The 12,703-nt window shown below is 36.1% G+C and overlaps 2 protein-coding genes across 5 annotated transcripts in view; one reads left to right on the top strand and one right to left on the bottom strand.

Moving 5' to 3' along the window:
• Positions 1-12,703, top strand: part of HECTD1 (HECT domain E3 ubiquitin protein ligase 1) — a 104,638-nt gene that overhangs the window by 89,327 nt on the left and 2,608 nt on the right. For 3 of the 4 annotated variants that reach the window (XM_036736766.1, XM_036736763.1, XM_036736764.1), the window contains exons 29-41: positions 559-715; positions 1,449-1,671; positions 2,497-2,551; positions 2,797-2,979; positions 3,386-3,593; positions 3,675-3,760; positions 3,975-4,102; positions 6,204-6,405; positions 6,823-6,960; positions 7,460-8,067; positions 10,015-10,093; positions 10,266-10,359; positions 11,594-11,744. In XM_036736766.1, coding sequence (XP_036592661.1) covers positions 559-715; positions 1,449-1,671; positions 2,497-2,551; positions 2,797-2,979; positions 3,386-3,593; positions 3,675-3,760; positions 3,975-4,102; positions 6,204-6,405; positions 6,823-6,960; positions 7,460-8,067; positions 10,015-10,093; positions 10,266-10,359; positions 11,594-11,744 — 2,312 coding nt within the window. The remainder of the gene's footprint in view (positions 1-558; positions 716-1,448; positions 1,672-2,496; positions 2,552-2,796; positions 2,980-3,385; positions 3,594-3,674; positions 3,761-3,974; positions 4,103-6,203; positions 6,406-6,822; positions 6,961-7,459; positions 8,068-10,014; positions 10,094-10,265; positions 10,360-11,593; positions 11,745-12,703) is intronic. The other variant, XM_036736765.1, reaches the window with a different exon arrangement.
• AP4S1 (adaptor related protein complex 4 subunit sigma 1) overlaps positions 11,705-12,703 on the bottom strand; it is a 57,578-nt gene continuing 56,579 nt past the window's right edge. Inside the window, exon 6 of the mRNA XM_036736774.1 lies at positions 11,705-11,762. Within this exon, the coding sequence (XP_036592669.1) occupies positions 11,705-11,762 (58 nt within the window). The remainder of the gene's footprint in view (positions 11,763-12,703) is intronic.

Here is a 12,703-nt window from a genome sequence, read left to right as displayed (position 1 = left end):
CTAACATATAAATCCCAGTAGCATATGTAAGCACAGCTTATGCTGGTTGAAAGTGCTATATGTTTAGCCACTTCGGTTTCAATCCAGTAACTATAATAGGGGGTTTACCTTTTTTCCTTTTTTTTTTAAGCTTAAATTAGAGGGTTGTATTTATTTAAGCTTGTGTAGTTTTTGCCATAAAAAAATTTAGCAACACATTATCAGAGCGGACACTTATTATTCACTAATAGAGTTGGTCAGGAATAAAAAGTTAGGGGAAATGAGGTAGGTTTTTGAGAGCATGTGATCTTAAACTACTAAAATTTAGCATATCCCGTGTTTTTAGTTACAGTCCAAGGGACCTTGGTCGTATAATTCCTTTTGTCTTGTATATAATCTTTACATATGTAAATTTGTATTTGCTTATCTCTCATGTGATTTATGGCTGTACTGTAATACTAAATTATTGACTGTGAAGAAACCAACTTGATGCCTAGAAACATTTCGCTGCATTTCTTTTGCATGCATAAAATTATTACTCAGGTAATGTTTGGCTGATAGAGAATTTTTTTTTTTTAGGAAGAAGAAGAGTATGAAACTAAGGGAGGACGTCGGAGAACTTGGGATGATGATTATGTGCTAAAACGTCAGTTTTCTGCATTAGTGCCTGCTTTTGATCCTAGACCCGGTCGTACTAATGTCCAACAGACAACTGATCTAGAAATTCCACCCCCTGGTATGTAGAGAGAATAGTGTGCATTTTATATCTTCTGATTAGTTTTAGTTTAGTTTGTTAGACATTAAATAAAATATTCACGTAGTTAACTTAGGAAAAGAAGATATTGGTTTAACAAAAACAGAAGTGTTCTGTTCTTTTTCATCCTGAAAATATAAAATCATGTAAATAGGAAGATTTCAGGTACAAAATACTTTGATAACTCCAAGCTGTTGCTGTTCATTATAATAAAGAACAAATAACTTTCTGAAATCACAAATTTGATTTTCTTGAAATTTCTATCCTTATTTAAATAAGAGAAGTGTTTTCAAAACAGCTTATGATGAATACGGAAACAGTTTAACTTTTCTGCTAATTTTACAAAATTTAGGACTTGTTCCTATTTAGTCTTTAATAAACTATTGTCGTGGAAGATTTTTGTGTAAAGTTAAAAAAAACCATGTTGTGGAAATCTTGGTGAAACACTATTGGGCAGTAACAATTTAAATAAGTACTTTAAAAAGCTGGAAAGGGTATTTTTGTTTGATTGTGAAGGTAGGTGCATGTTTTATAGTATAACATTGTCCTTGAATAAACCTGGCTAATCCGTAATACATAAATGTAATAGTTTAGGTTAGAAGGTGCCCTGCCTTTAGAAGATAAGATATTGTTCGTGCTGGTGGAATGGGTTTTCTGCTTTATGTTGTATGTTTTATTGTAGTGAAGTTTCTCATATGATTTTCAAATTTTGTAGGTACACCTCACTCAGAGCTCTTAGAAGAAGTTGAATGTACTCCATCACCTCGATTAGCACTTACTTTGAAAGTAACAGGTCTTGGAACAACTCGTGAAGTCGAATTGCCCCTCACTAACTTCAGATCAACCATCTTCTACTATGTACAAAAATTACTTCAGTTTTCCTGTAACGGCAATGTGAAATCTGATAAACTTAGGCGTATTTGGGAACCAACATACACGTAAGAGATTTTTTTAATTAGATTTTCATAGCATGTGATGAGAAATAGCCCAAGTTTGAACTCTCTTTCTGACACTAGTTCAGGTTCTGGTTTTTATAAACCAAAATTTGTAGAATTGTTTAAAAATACTTATCTGATGACCTTTTCCCTTCACTATGTATAAAGCATATCTGTACATCAGACTTAATGTCACAGGAACTATAAACTGATTGGTATTAAAGAATATCTGTATTGATATAGTTTTGTAATTTGATGGTTGACGTTCGTTACAGTAAGCATGCGATATAAAAGTAGTTATTTACTACCAAAATCTCTTACGGAACACTTCAGTTTTTGGAAGGAAAAGGAAGTAAGCAGAGCAGTAATCTCCTTTTCTAGTCTCTGATTCCCTCCTCCACTTTACTTCCTTCCCAAATCCATCTTTTAATTTTTGGCTTTTGTCTTTGAAAATTTCTCTCTTAATTGCCGTATGTTAAAAATATCCTTTTACTATAACCTCAGATGCAAATGGCTTTCCATTCTGTTATATTTCTTTCCCGTGGTTCATTGTCAGCACACTATGACTTAATCAAGATTTCTGCAGTTGTTGTGTCCGTGGTTTGTGTTCATGATGAAATACTCAGTTCATACATCTTTCTCTACAATGAGCGACCTCTCTTACTTTATCCCTGTCTTGGTTTTGAAGTTACCTGTTCTGTTTCTGTTCATAAAACTTCTCCCAAGATTTTATACCTGTTATCCCCCTTATTAAAGTATAAATAAACTTCATTGGAAATAAACTGTAAGAAAAGGCTTAATTAATTTGGATAATATCTTCATATTTAGAATCATGTACAGAGAGATGAAGGATTCCGACAAAGAAAAGGAAAATGGGAAGATGGTAAGAACTTTTTCTTTATTATTTTAAAAATTCTCATTTCTTGCTCTTAGTCAGTAACCAGCATTTTGCTGTTTGTGAGGTGCACCATGTGGAAAACACAATACTAACAAAATTTAAAGTTTTAAATTAGATATAAGCTATTGATTATTACATGCATGATCCTGAAGATATCTTAGTGTGATGCATGTAAAATATCTCAGACTTTACAATCAGGAAAAACCAACATTTGGTTCTTCCTGTCGTAGGGCTGCTGGTCTATAGAGCATGTGGAACAGTACCTTGGCACTGATGAATTACCAAAGAATGACTTGATAACCTACCTGCAGAAGAATGCAGACTCCGCTTTCCTGCGCCACTGGAAATTAACCGGCACTAATAAAAGTATTAGGAAAAACAGAAATTGTTCTCAGCTCATAGCTGCATACAAGGTATTTGTCCTCATCCAAATGCTGTTTTATTGGGGAATGACTCTGTGCTTCATATTGCAGCTTTGTAGGTTCCTCTCATGAGGAGGAAAGTGATAATGGGGTGTTCTTAGAAACTTGTTTAGTTAACAATGTCCATGTTCCAATATTTTATTTTAAAATTTGGTCTTATAAAATTAGATGCTAGTAAAATTTCTTTTAAGTGTATTTCATATAGATGTATATAAATATAAAGAGTTATTTAATATTAAAAGAAATTGTTGTCTGGGTTATGCATTATTTTTATAGACAAGAAGGCATATCTTTTCAGCAACTTTTAATAAAGTAACCATTTTTAAATGATGGGTTTAACCTTTCATTTGTTCTGAAAATATGAATTAATGATTAATTTTACTAATTATTTCTATAGGATTTTTGTGAACATGGATCAAAGTCTGGATTGAACCAGGGAGCCATTTCTACTTTTCAAAATTGTGATATTCTTAGTTTGGTCAAAGAACAGCCACAGGCCAAAGCAGGCAATGGTCAGAATTCATGTGGAGTAGAAGATGTTTTACAGTTGTTACGTATTCTGTATATAGTTGCGAGTGACCCTTACTCACGATCTTCCCAAGAAGGTATGTAAGGAACCTTGTCTGGTTTCTTCAGCACCATTTAAAAAGCAAGTCAAGTTTTTATATTTTTATTAATGTTTACAGAAGGAGATGAGCAGCTTCAGTTTAATTTTCCACCAGATGAATTCACAAGCAAAAAAATCACTACGAAAATCTTGCAGCAGATTGAGGTAATTACACCAGGCCAATGAACTATGCAATACTGTAAGTGCTGGGCTTTTGAAGTCCTTTCTTTGACATGTTCTTCTCCACCTGATTTTTATGATTTTTATTCATTTGGACCTTAGCACGCTTTGCATTTGCTTAATTACATATCAGAATTTACTCTTTTTCTGTTAATTCATATATAGTACTGAGACCATTGTTTTATACAATAATTTTCAGGAACCATTGGCACTAGCAAGTGGGGCTCTGCCAGACTGGTGTGAACAGTTAACCAGCAAATGTCCCTTCTTAATACCATTTGAAACTAGACAGCTTTATTTCACATGTACAGCATTTGGAGCATCCAGGTAAGAAATGTGTCTCCTTTCAGAAGTTGCTCAACATTGTAATAGTATTCTTAACAAGTAGTACCATAGTTAGGGCTACTAGATACTTACTGCTGTAATCTTTTAGAATGTGCCTTATGGTTATAAAATTTTGCTTTGAAATATTCTTTAAATATTTGCTTTTGATTCAGAGGAGATTATGGGGGAAAGGTTTTCAGTTGTGCATCTGTTGCTTTCAGTAGGCTTACATGTAAGTCTTACGTACTTTAAATTGGAAGGGAGAGGGAAGCAGAAAAAACAATGTGTTTTATGTAAAAGAGAAGATAAAGTCCCAGACTTCAAAATACTTCTTTTCTGAAAGGAGTCGTGATCGAAACAAAGACAAAAATATTATTTGGGGGAAATTCTTTGGTGGGAATACCAGATAGCAAGGTCATTACACTCTTCCAAGAAGTAAATATAAATTTCTGAAAGTTGAAAAAAGAATTTGCCTTCATTATATACTGATAAAATTTTTACACAAATTAGTGAATCTAATTAGTGGCCGATAAAGATGAATTCTTAATTTCTCAATTTATTTTCAATTGTGGGCATTACTTTTTAGTAATATTTTACTTGTATAAAATAATAGATAGAATGTAAGTTCCTTGAGAGCCCAGCCAGTTTTGTTTTTGTCTTTGTATTCCTTAGTGTCCGTGACATAATAGGCACTTAATAAAAGCTTATTGAATGGAAGAAACACTACCAGCTGGATAATGGTTAAGAAGTGCCAGGCACCATCCTTGCTTAGTATGATTTAATTTTGTCCATTTATCAAAAAGCTCCTTAAAGTTCCACAGTATTTTAGTTATTAACAGCTCAAATTACATTTTTTGCCAAACCTTAATTTTCGTACACCTTAAATGCTATTGTAAGACATACATGACTGCTGCAAGTAAAACATCGATCTTCCCCAACAGATTTTCAGCTGTTGTGATAATTACAACATAAAAAGTTTAAATGACAAATAGTAATCTTTTTTATGGTACCCCGCAGCTGCATGCTTATAAAGGTAGTTTAAGCCTGTGGTTTTTCATTTATAATATATTTGGAAAATAATATTGCACACTTTAATGAACTGGGAGGATTGCAGCATTGCTCTCTATACTTTAGAGATTATTAAATGTGCAGTGTATTTGCTCCATAATATGAGACATTCATATTTAATTACTTGGAAATTTTTCCTGTGTGAATTGTGTATTACACCTTATGATTTTTGAAACACTTTGCTTTGAGCATCTCATTGGAGCATCACAAAAGCCATCAGGTCACTATGGGTTATCCCCATTTTACATCTGAATAAATTGAGGCCCAAAGAATTTAAGGTACTTGTTCATGCTAACTCGGCTAATCAATGCCATATTCAGGATTTAAACTGATGTCTTCTTCTAACCCCTTCCTCTCTATATACATACAAACACAGGTGTGCGTGCGCACACGCATACATAAGCACAAATAACAAGCTCTTTATAGAAAAGTTAGTTTTAGGGGCAGCTAGGTGGGGCAGTGAGTAGAGCACAGGCCCTGGAGTCAGGAGGACCTGAGTTCAAATCCAGCCGCAGACACTTGACACACTAGCTGTGTGACCTTGGGCAAGTCACTTAACCCCAATTGCCCTGCCTTCCCCCTGCAAAAAAAAAAAAAAGTTAGTTTTAATATAAGTGACGCTTTACGCCAGGGCTGTCCAACCCTAGGTTTTTGGTAAAACAACAGACAATATATTTTGATTTGCCATTTTAGGGAGAGATCTGCAGTAGCTCCGCTGTGTTTACTAAAGCATTTATGTAAATTTCTGTGCTTGTAGGCAGGCCACATTTTGGACAGCCCTGCTTTAGGCTATAAGAATGCTAATTTTGTAGTAAATTATTACTTGTGTAAGAGGAGGCTTGTAATATTTGTTCTCTTGGACTTAGTGTGGAGTGGATTTCCCATATTTCTTTTGTACAGTTGCTGTTGATGGTAGAGTTTGTACTTCTCTTTCTGAATTTTAAAAAAGTGTCTTAACTAAAAATTTTTAATAGCATAGGTCATTTACTAGTTCCAGAATATGTTCCATGTGCACATGATTTTTTGTTCTTTCTAGAGCCATCGTGTGGTTGCAGAATAGGCGTGAGGCTACTGTTGAACGGACGAGAACAACGAGTACCGTGAGACGAGATGATCCGGGAGAGTTTAGAGTTGGTCGTCTTAAACACGAAAGAGTAAAAGTTCCCCGCGGTGATTCATTGATGGAATGGGCTGAGAATGTTATGCAAATACACGCAGATCGGAAGTCGGTTCTAGAGGTACAGAATTTGACTTAGAATGGTTTTCTACAGTAGAAAGGAGGCCAGCTCCTTCACTTACACACATAAAAATTGAGGACCAGAGAGGCTGTAACTTCTTTCCTAGTGTCACATGATTCATAATTATACCCCAGAATAAGGACAGAGCTCTGACTCAGCGTCTCATTTTCTACTACATTGCCTCTTTAGTGGAGTAACAGCTACTATTGTCATTGTAGTGTCTAAATATTACGTTTTATCTTGACAAAGACATTGAAGAATTTTATTTTTAAGCTACTTATAGGGTTTGTTGAGTGATATACAAACCACGTAGACTCAGTCACACAGAAAAGTTAAAATGAGATGTGCAATCTCTCATCTACCTTATCGAAACATTTTAATAACCAATTTTAAGCCCACTTTCTCAATCTTCTTTAGGTTGAGTTTTTGGGAGAAGAAGGGACTGGCTTGGGACCTACGCTAGAATTTTATGCTCTGGTGGCAGCAGAATTCCAGAGAACTGAACTGGGAACATGGCTTTGTGATGATGACTTCCCAGATGATGAATCGCGTCATGTAAGATCACTTTCCCCATCTTGTACTCACAAACTTAGAGATACTGACCCATGAACATGGGTCATGTGAACTACAGAATTCTGGAACTGTAAGATTGATGTAGAAGTAATATCAAACTTGTTCTATTCTTTATTGAGATGTCAGAATACCTGACTTTTTAAAATTAAAAATATCTCCACTCCCACTCTTGCTCTTTGGGGCGCCCTCCCATCCCCCATTCTTCTGTATATAGGTGGGTGAAAAAGGGGTCTCTGGAATTAAGGTTTAATGTAAGTCACATGGTAATTATGCCTCCAGTAAAGTAGAGAAACTCTGAATGCTGTGACATGAGCACTGATAATTAGGTTAATGCTTGTTAACAACACAGTTCAGCCACCAGAAATACAGATTTAGAATTTAGTGGACAAAAGGTTATGTTTGTGGGTTCCCCCAGTCTCCCTTAGGTTTATCATATGATTCAGTTGCAGTCTAATCATTTTCTTCTTTTTACAACACTCAGGTTGATCTTGGAGGTGGATTGAAACCCCCTGGGTACTACGTGCAAAGATCATGTGGCCTTTTTACGGCGCCGTTCCCACAAGATAGTGACGAACTTGAAAGAATCACAAAACTCTTTCACTTCCTCGGCATTTTCTTGGCCAAATGCATTCAGGACAATAGACTTGTGGACTTACCCATCTCTAAGCCTTTCTTTAAACTCATGTGTATGGGTGACATTAAAAGCAATATGAGTAAATTGATCTACGAGTCACGAGGCGACAGAGACTTACACTGTACTGAAAGTCAGTCTGAAGCGTCTACAGAGGAAGGCCACGATTCGCTGTCGGTAGGAAGCTTTGAAGAGGATTCAAAATCAGAATTTATTCTCGATCCACCCAAACCAAAACCCCCAGCTTGGTTTAACGGGATTTTAACCTGGGAAGATTTTGAACTCGTAAATCCACACAGAGCCAGATTTTTAAAAGAAATTAAAGACCTTGCTGTTAAAAGGCGCCAAATCTTAGGCAACAAAAGTCTTTCAGAAGATGATAAGAACACGAGATTGCAAGATCTAATGCTGAAGAACCCATCAGGTTCTGGACCTCCTCTTAGCATAGAGGACTTAGGGTAAGATTTAGACATGTGCTTTTTAAACCTAATAGCTTCAAAAAACCTTTTTCTTTTGTTGTCCCCCCAATTTAGGAGTGCCTGTTTATGGAAAAATCATCTGTTACTTGGCTTTAAACCTCAGTAAGTGAACGAGTGTTAAACTAGAGCAGTGCTCTAACAGACCCAGAAAAATGTTAAGTTCTGTAGGAATTTGTGATTTCTTGTTGGCACTTAGACCTCTGCTATTGGGGTAGGGATTACTCTTTCTGAAAGGTAAGAATAGTAATCATAGTAATAATTAAAAACCTCAAGTTCTAAATTTGACATCATACTTTCATAGTTCAAGTGCTTTTAGGTTGTTCTTGGGAGAAGAAGGCATTGGTTTGGGACCTATGCCAGCCTAAATCAGTGACCAGATATTTAATGCTTTCTTTTTTTTATACAAGGTGCAGATGCCGTATGCCATATAGAAACCTTTTCTTGTGTTCACTATGTATGTACCATTTGCCTCAGATATTTTTGTTAACATTTTCATTTTAATTCTGCTGAACCTGCTATCTCTACAGGATTGGGTTTGTTTTTAAGAGGCTTTTTTTCTTTCGTTTTGCTAATATTGTGCTTATATTATCAAGTGTTCATAGTTTTGGGGGTGTGGGCGGGCTGGTCTGGGCCTGTTATTTTATATATGTGGGAACTCTCTTCATAAATGCAGATCAACATAGAGTTGTTTAGGGGCACTGAGAGGTTAAGTGACAGCCATGGACACACAGCTGGTATAGTATGTATATACTAGAGATACGACTTTAATCCAAGTCTTCCTGTCTAGGGCCAGTTCCATAGCCACTAAAACCATGCTGCTTCTCCATAAGTCATTATATGTTAGTTACTTTTTAGGATCATAGATTTACACCTGGAATTTTGTCTGTTTTTCAGTGGCAGTGGTGTAGAATTGGTAACCCCTTTTTCGCAAAGTTAATAATTTTCTCCTGTTGTAGCCAGTAGAATCTTAAGAATGTGTAGAGTCTAGAGAGAGAGAGAGAGAGAGAGAGAGAGAGAGAGAGAGAGAGAGCGAGCAAACCTTTGCCTCTCACACATTTATAATTAATGGAATGGCTGAAATATGAGGGATCTGAAAAAAGCTGGCATGCTGATAGGTAGATGGTTTCTTTTCAGAGCATAATGTTAAAAGTTTTAAAATTATTTAAACTGAAGGCATAAATAGTTTAAGCTTCTCATTTCTCCTTGTTCTAGATTATACAGAGTCATTTTTGTCAGTGTTACCATCATGAATGTCATGCAGTGTTAAGAATAGACCTGATGGCCTGTCTGTTGAATTCCATTAGAAATAAATAAACCAGTGAGCATTTTGTACTAGGCTTGCTTTAGTGTAGTGTAGTGAAGAAAGCACTAGGTTTAAAGACAAACAGCCGTGGCTTGAATTCTCTTTGGGCTTTATCTCCAAAGGGTAGATTGCTTGGATGGGAGAGCTGTATGCTACAGGATGATGTGAAAAGGCTCAGAAAGAAAAGCATTTGGTGTCTTAGTAAAGTAAATTTGGACCCTGAAAATGAGTTAAATCTACATTGTAATTAATAAGATTTGTATTTATCAAACATCCTTAGTTATGGAAGCACAAATATAAATCCTAAATATGCACTAACCATCATAAATATATAAAAATATAAACAGAAGCAGAGAAGTTACAGCAAAAGTCTTTTCTCTTAATTGGCTAGTAACTGTGCAGATGGAATCTGGAGTTTGGGGGGTTGTTTTTTAATCTGGTTGCAGGGAGTTTACATGGATACTTTATCTTTATGGTTGATTGAATATTAAGAGATGAGTCAATTTTTATAGTGTTGGGTTTTTTTCCTTACTGTTCCCATGGGAAAGGATCCACTCCTAGTTAGTATTCAATACCTAAGCAATTTGGACTGGTAATGAATCCTTTATTCTTTTTCTTTTCAGTTTAAATTTCCAGTTCTGTCCTTCCTCCAGAGTTTATGGGTTTACAGCTGTGGATCTCAAACCTCGAGGTGAAGATGAGGTAAAGGTTTTGTTTCAGTGATAGGACTTTTATAGCTTTACCTTGGAGGGGGAGGTAGCCTCCCTCTTTCTCTCTCTCATAGTATCTTGATCAATATTACGTGCATTAGGAAGCACCTGAAACACTCTTTGACAAGTATAGGGATGGCTCATCTCCTTTTTTTCCTTTATAGATGATTACAATGGACAATGCCGAGGAATATGTAGATCTGATGTTTGACTTCTGCATGCAGACGGGTATTCAGAAACAGATGGAGGCTTTTAGAGGTAATTTCAATTATTACAAGAAAACTCTTTCGGAGATTTTTTTTAGGTTAACTACAGTGAAGGAATTGAATACATTAAAAAATTATTCTTAGTCGTGGTTCTCTTTTTAATAAAATCTCCTTAGTGTTGTTTGTTAATATTTGGGTTCTCTTTCTTTAGCTTTCCCTTTATGACACTTTTTTGGGAGGGGGTGGAGCTAAATCATAGGGACTCATTGGCAAGGTACTAGGCTTGGTAATTGTCGGTGAAAGATGGTTTGGCTAACTTTTCTGTAATGAATACTGCCTGATTTTTGCAGGTTTCCCCATAGAGGGTGGTTCTATCTCCCATCTAGTTTGCCACCAGAAAAAAAGGAGATAGTGAGACTTGAAGGGAACCAAGAAGAGGTTGTTAGAATCTTCTGAGGGGCTCAGCTCCCCACTCCTCTGACTGTTCATTGGACGCTGGTTGCTAAACTCTAGACATAGTTTAATAACTGCATTGTTACTCATCTGTAAAATGGACAGCATACCTACATTCTGCCTAGTTGAGAGTTCCTTCCTTAAGTGCCTGCTATGGGTTAGGCACTGTGCTAAACATTGGGAATACATAGAGGGGTATGAGACAGTCCCTGCCCTCATAATGTGATGGGGGAAGAGAACACATAAAGAACAGCTGAAAAGTGGGAGGGAGGATAGGGAAAGTTAACTGGCGTAGGAGCATGATGAAGTCCTGCGGCTGGAGTAGGAAATGATCTGAGGATGGGTGAGTTTGAGTCGATTTAATCTCTCAGAATGATGAGTTTCTGAAGATCATGAAATCCAGGGGTTTTAGCTGGGTGGGAACTTAACATTGTCGAGATGAGTGAAATAATACATTTTATTTCTTCTGGAAAAGATGCCAGCAAAAGTGATACTTATCAGCTACAAATGCTTAGAAAACGAGACTGGATTGTACAGTGGTTACGCACCAATTATGGCCAGTTCCAGCCTAGGTGGGCCGGGGAGGGTCATCTACACTGATAGGGGTTTCATACTGGTTTCCTGTTCTTTGTGTGTGGCAGTGATTTAGCAGAGAAATTGTATATAACTCAAGTCGATCACTTATTCGTAACTATTTCCTTTTAATGACTTAGTAGTGTATTCTTCATTTGGTTTACATTAGATATTATAATTTAAAACTGTTTTGAAATCAGAATTTAGAAATGGAGTTTTCATTCTTAGTGATTTTTTAAAAAATTTGTTTATATATGAAGATGGATTTAATAAAGTCTTCCCAATGGAGAAGCTGAGCTCCTTCAGCCATGAAGAAGTCCAGATGATTCTTTGTGGAAATCAGTCACCATCTTGGGCTGCTGAAGATATTATCAATTATACCGAGCCCAAGCTAGGCTATACACGCGATAGGTATGTGCATCATAACTTCTGTAATGCAAATGGAGTAAAAGTGTGTTTTTAATAAAATGACATTTTTTATTATAAATTCAGTTTCCATTATTAGTTATGAAAGAAAAAAGATTGAGAGAAAAGGATTAAGGTGTATTTTTCTGTAAATTGTTACTTTATTGTGGAGCTTACTTTTCCATTTGAAATTTCCTATGGCATGAAATTGTTCCTAGAGGCGTTAAAGTCATTTATACAAAAATTCTGTTAATGCAAACTAACCCCGTTTCAACCCCCTGTCATCGCCACTCTCCACCCCCTTCCTCCCCCTTAGCAAATTACATGCAATCCATATACTAAGGAATTTTAGCGAGATTATCATGAACTTTTACTTGTAATGATAGCAGTTTAGCAGATAAGACAAATATAGTTATTAATTTTTTTTAATTAACTTAATGGTCTCGTGTAAATAATTTAACATTGATGGGGTGGGAAGGAAGCTTTTCACAGTTAAGAACAAACTTCATTTATGTTCTGGATGAGCCAAGATTTCTGCTTTCAAAAATAATTCAAGCCAGCACCATATTGTGAGCCTACTTTGTACATGTTTCTGCACTATGTAAGGAAGATGCCAGACAACTATTTATTGCTTTCAGGGCTGATGTTTAAGGGAAATGTTTTGGGGCTGGTTTATATTACCTAATCTTTGGGTTAGTCCCTTTTTTGGTTTTTATCCTTAGTTCTTCATTAGTTACTAAAGCCCTGAATTCTTGTCCCACCGGTGCTTGCCAATTACTCTGGGAAAGTCACTTGATCTTGAGATTTAAATTTCCTCCCCTGTAAAATCATTTCAGTTAACAAGTACTTAATGCATTTGTTGTTCATTTGTTCGGTCGTGTTTGATTCTTAATGACCCCATGGACCATAGCTGGCAGGCCCTTCTGTCTTCCACTGTCTCCTGAAGTCTGTCCAGCCTCATGTTC

Source organism: Trichosurus vulpecula, chromosome 8 (genome assembly GCF_011100635.1).
Source record: "Trichosurus vulpecula isolate mTriVul1 chromosome 8, mTriVul1.pri, whole genome shotgun sequence".
In the NCBI taxonomy this organism is placed as follows: Eukaryota; Metazoa; Chordata; class Mammalia; order Diprotodontia; family Phalangeridae; genus Trichosurus; species Trichosurus vulpecula.
Note: the sequence above shows the minus strand (reverse complement) of the source record. Positions and strands in the feature narration are given on the sequence as shown.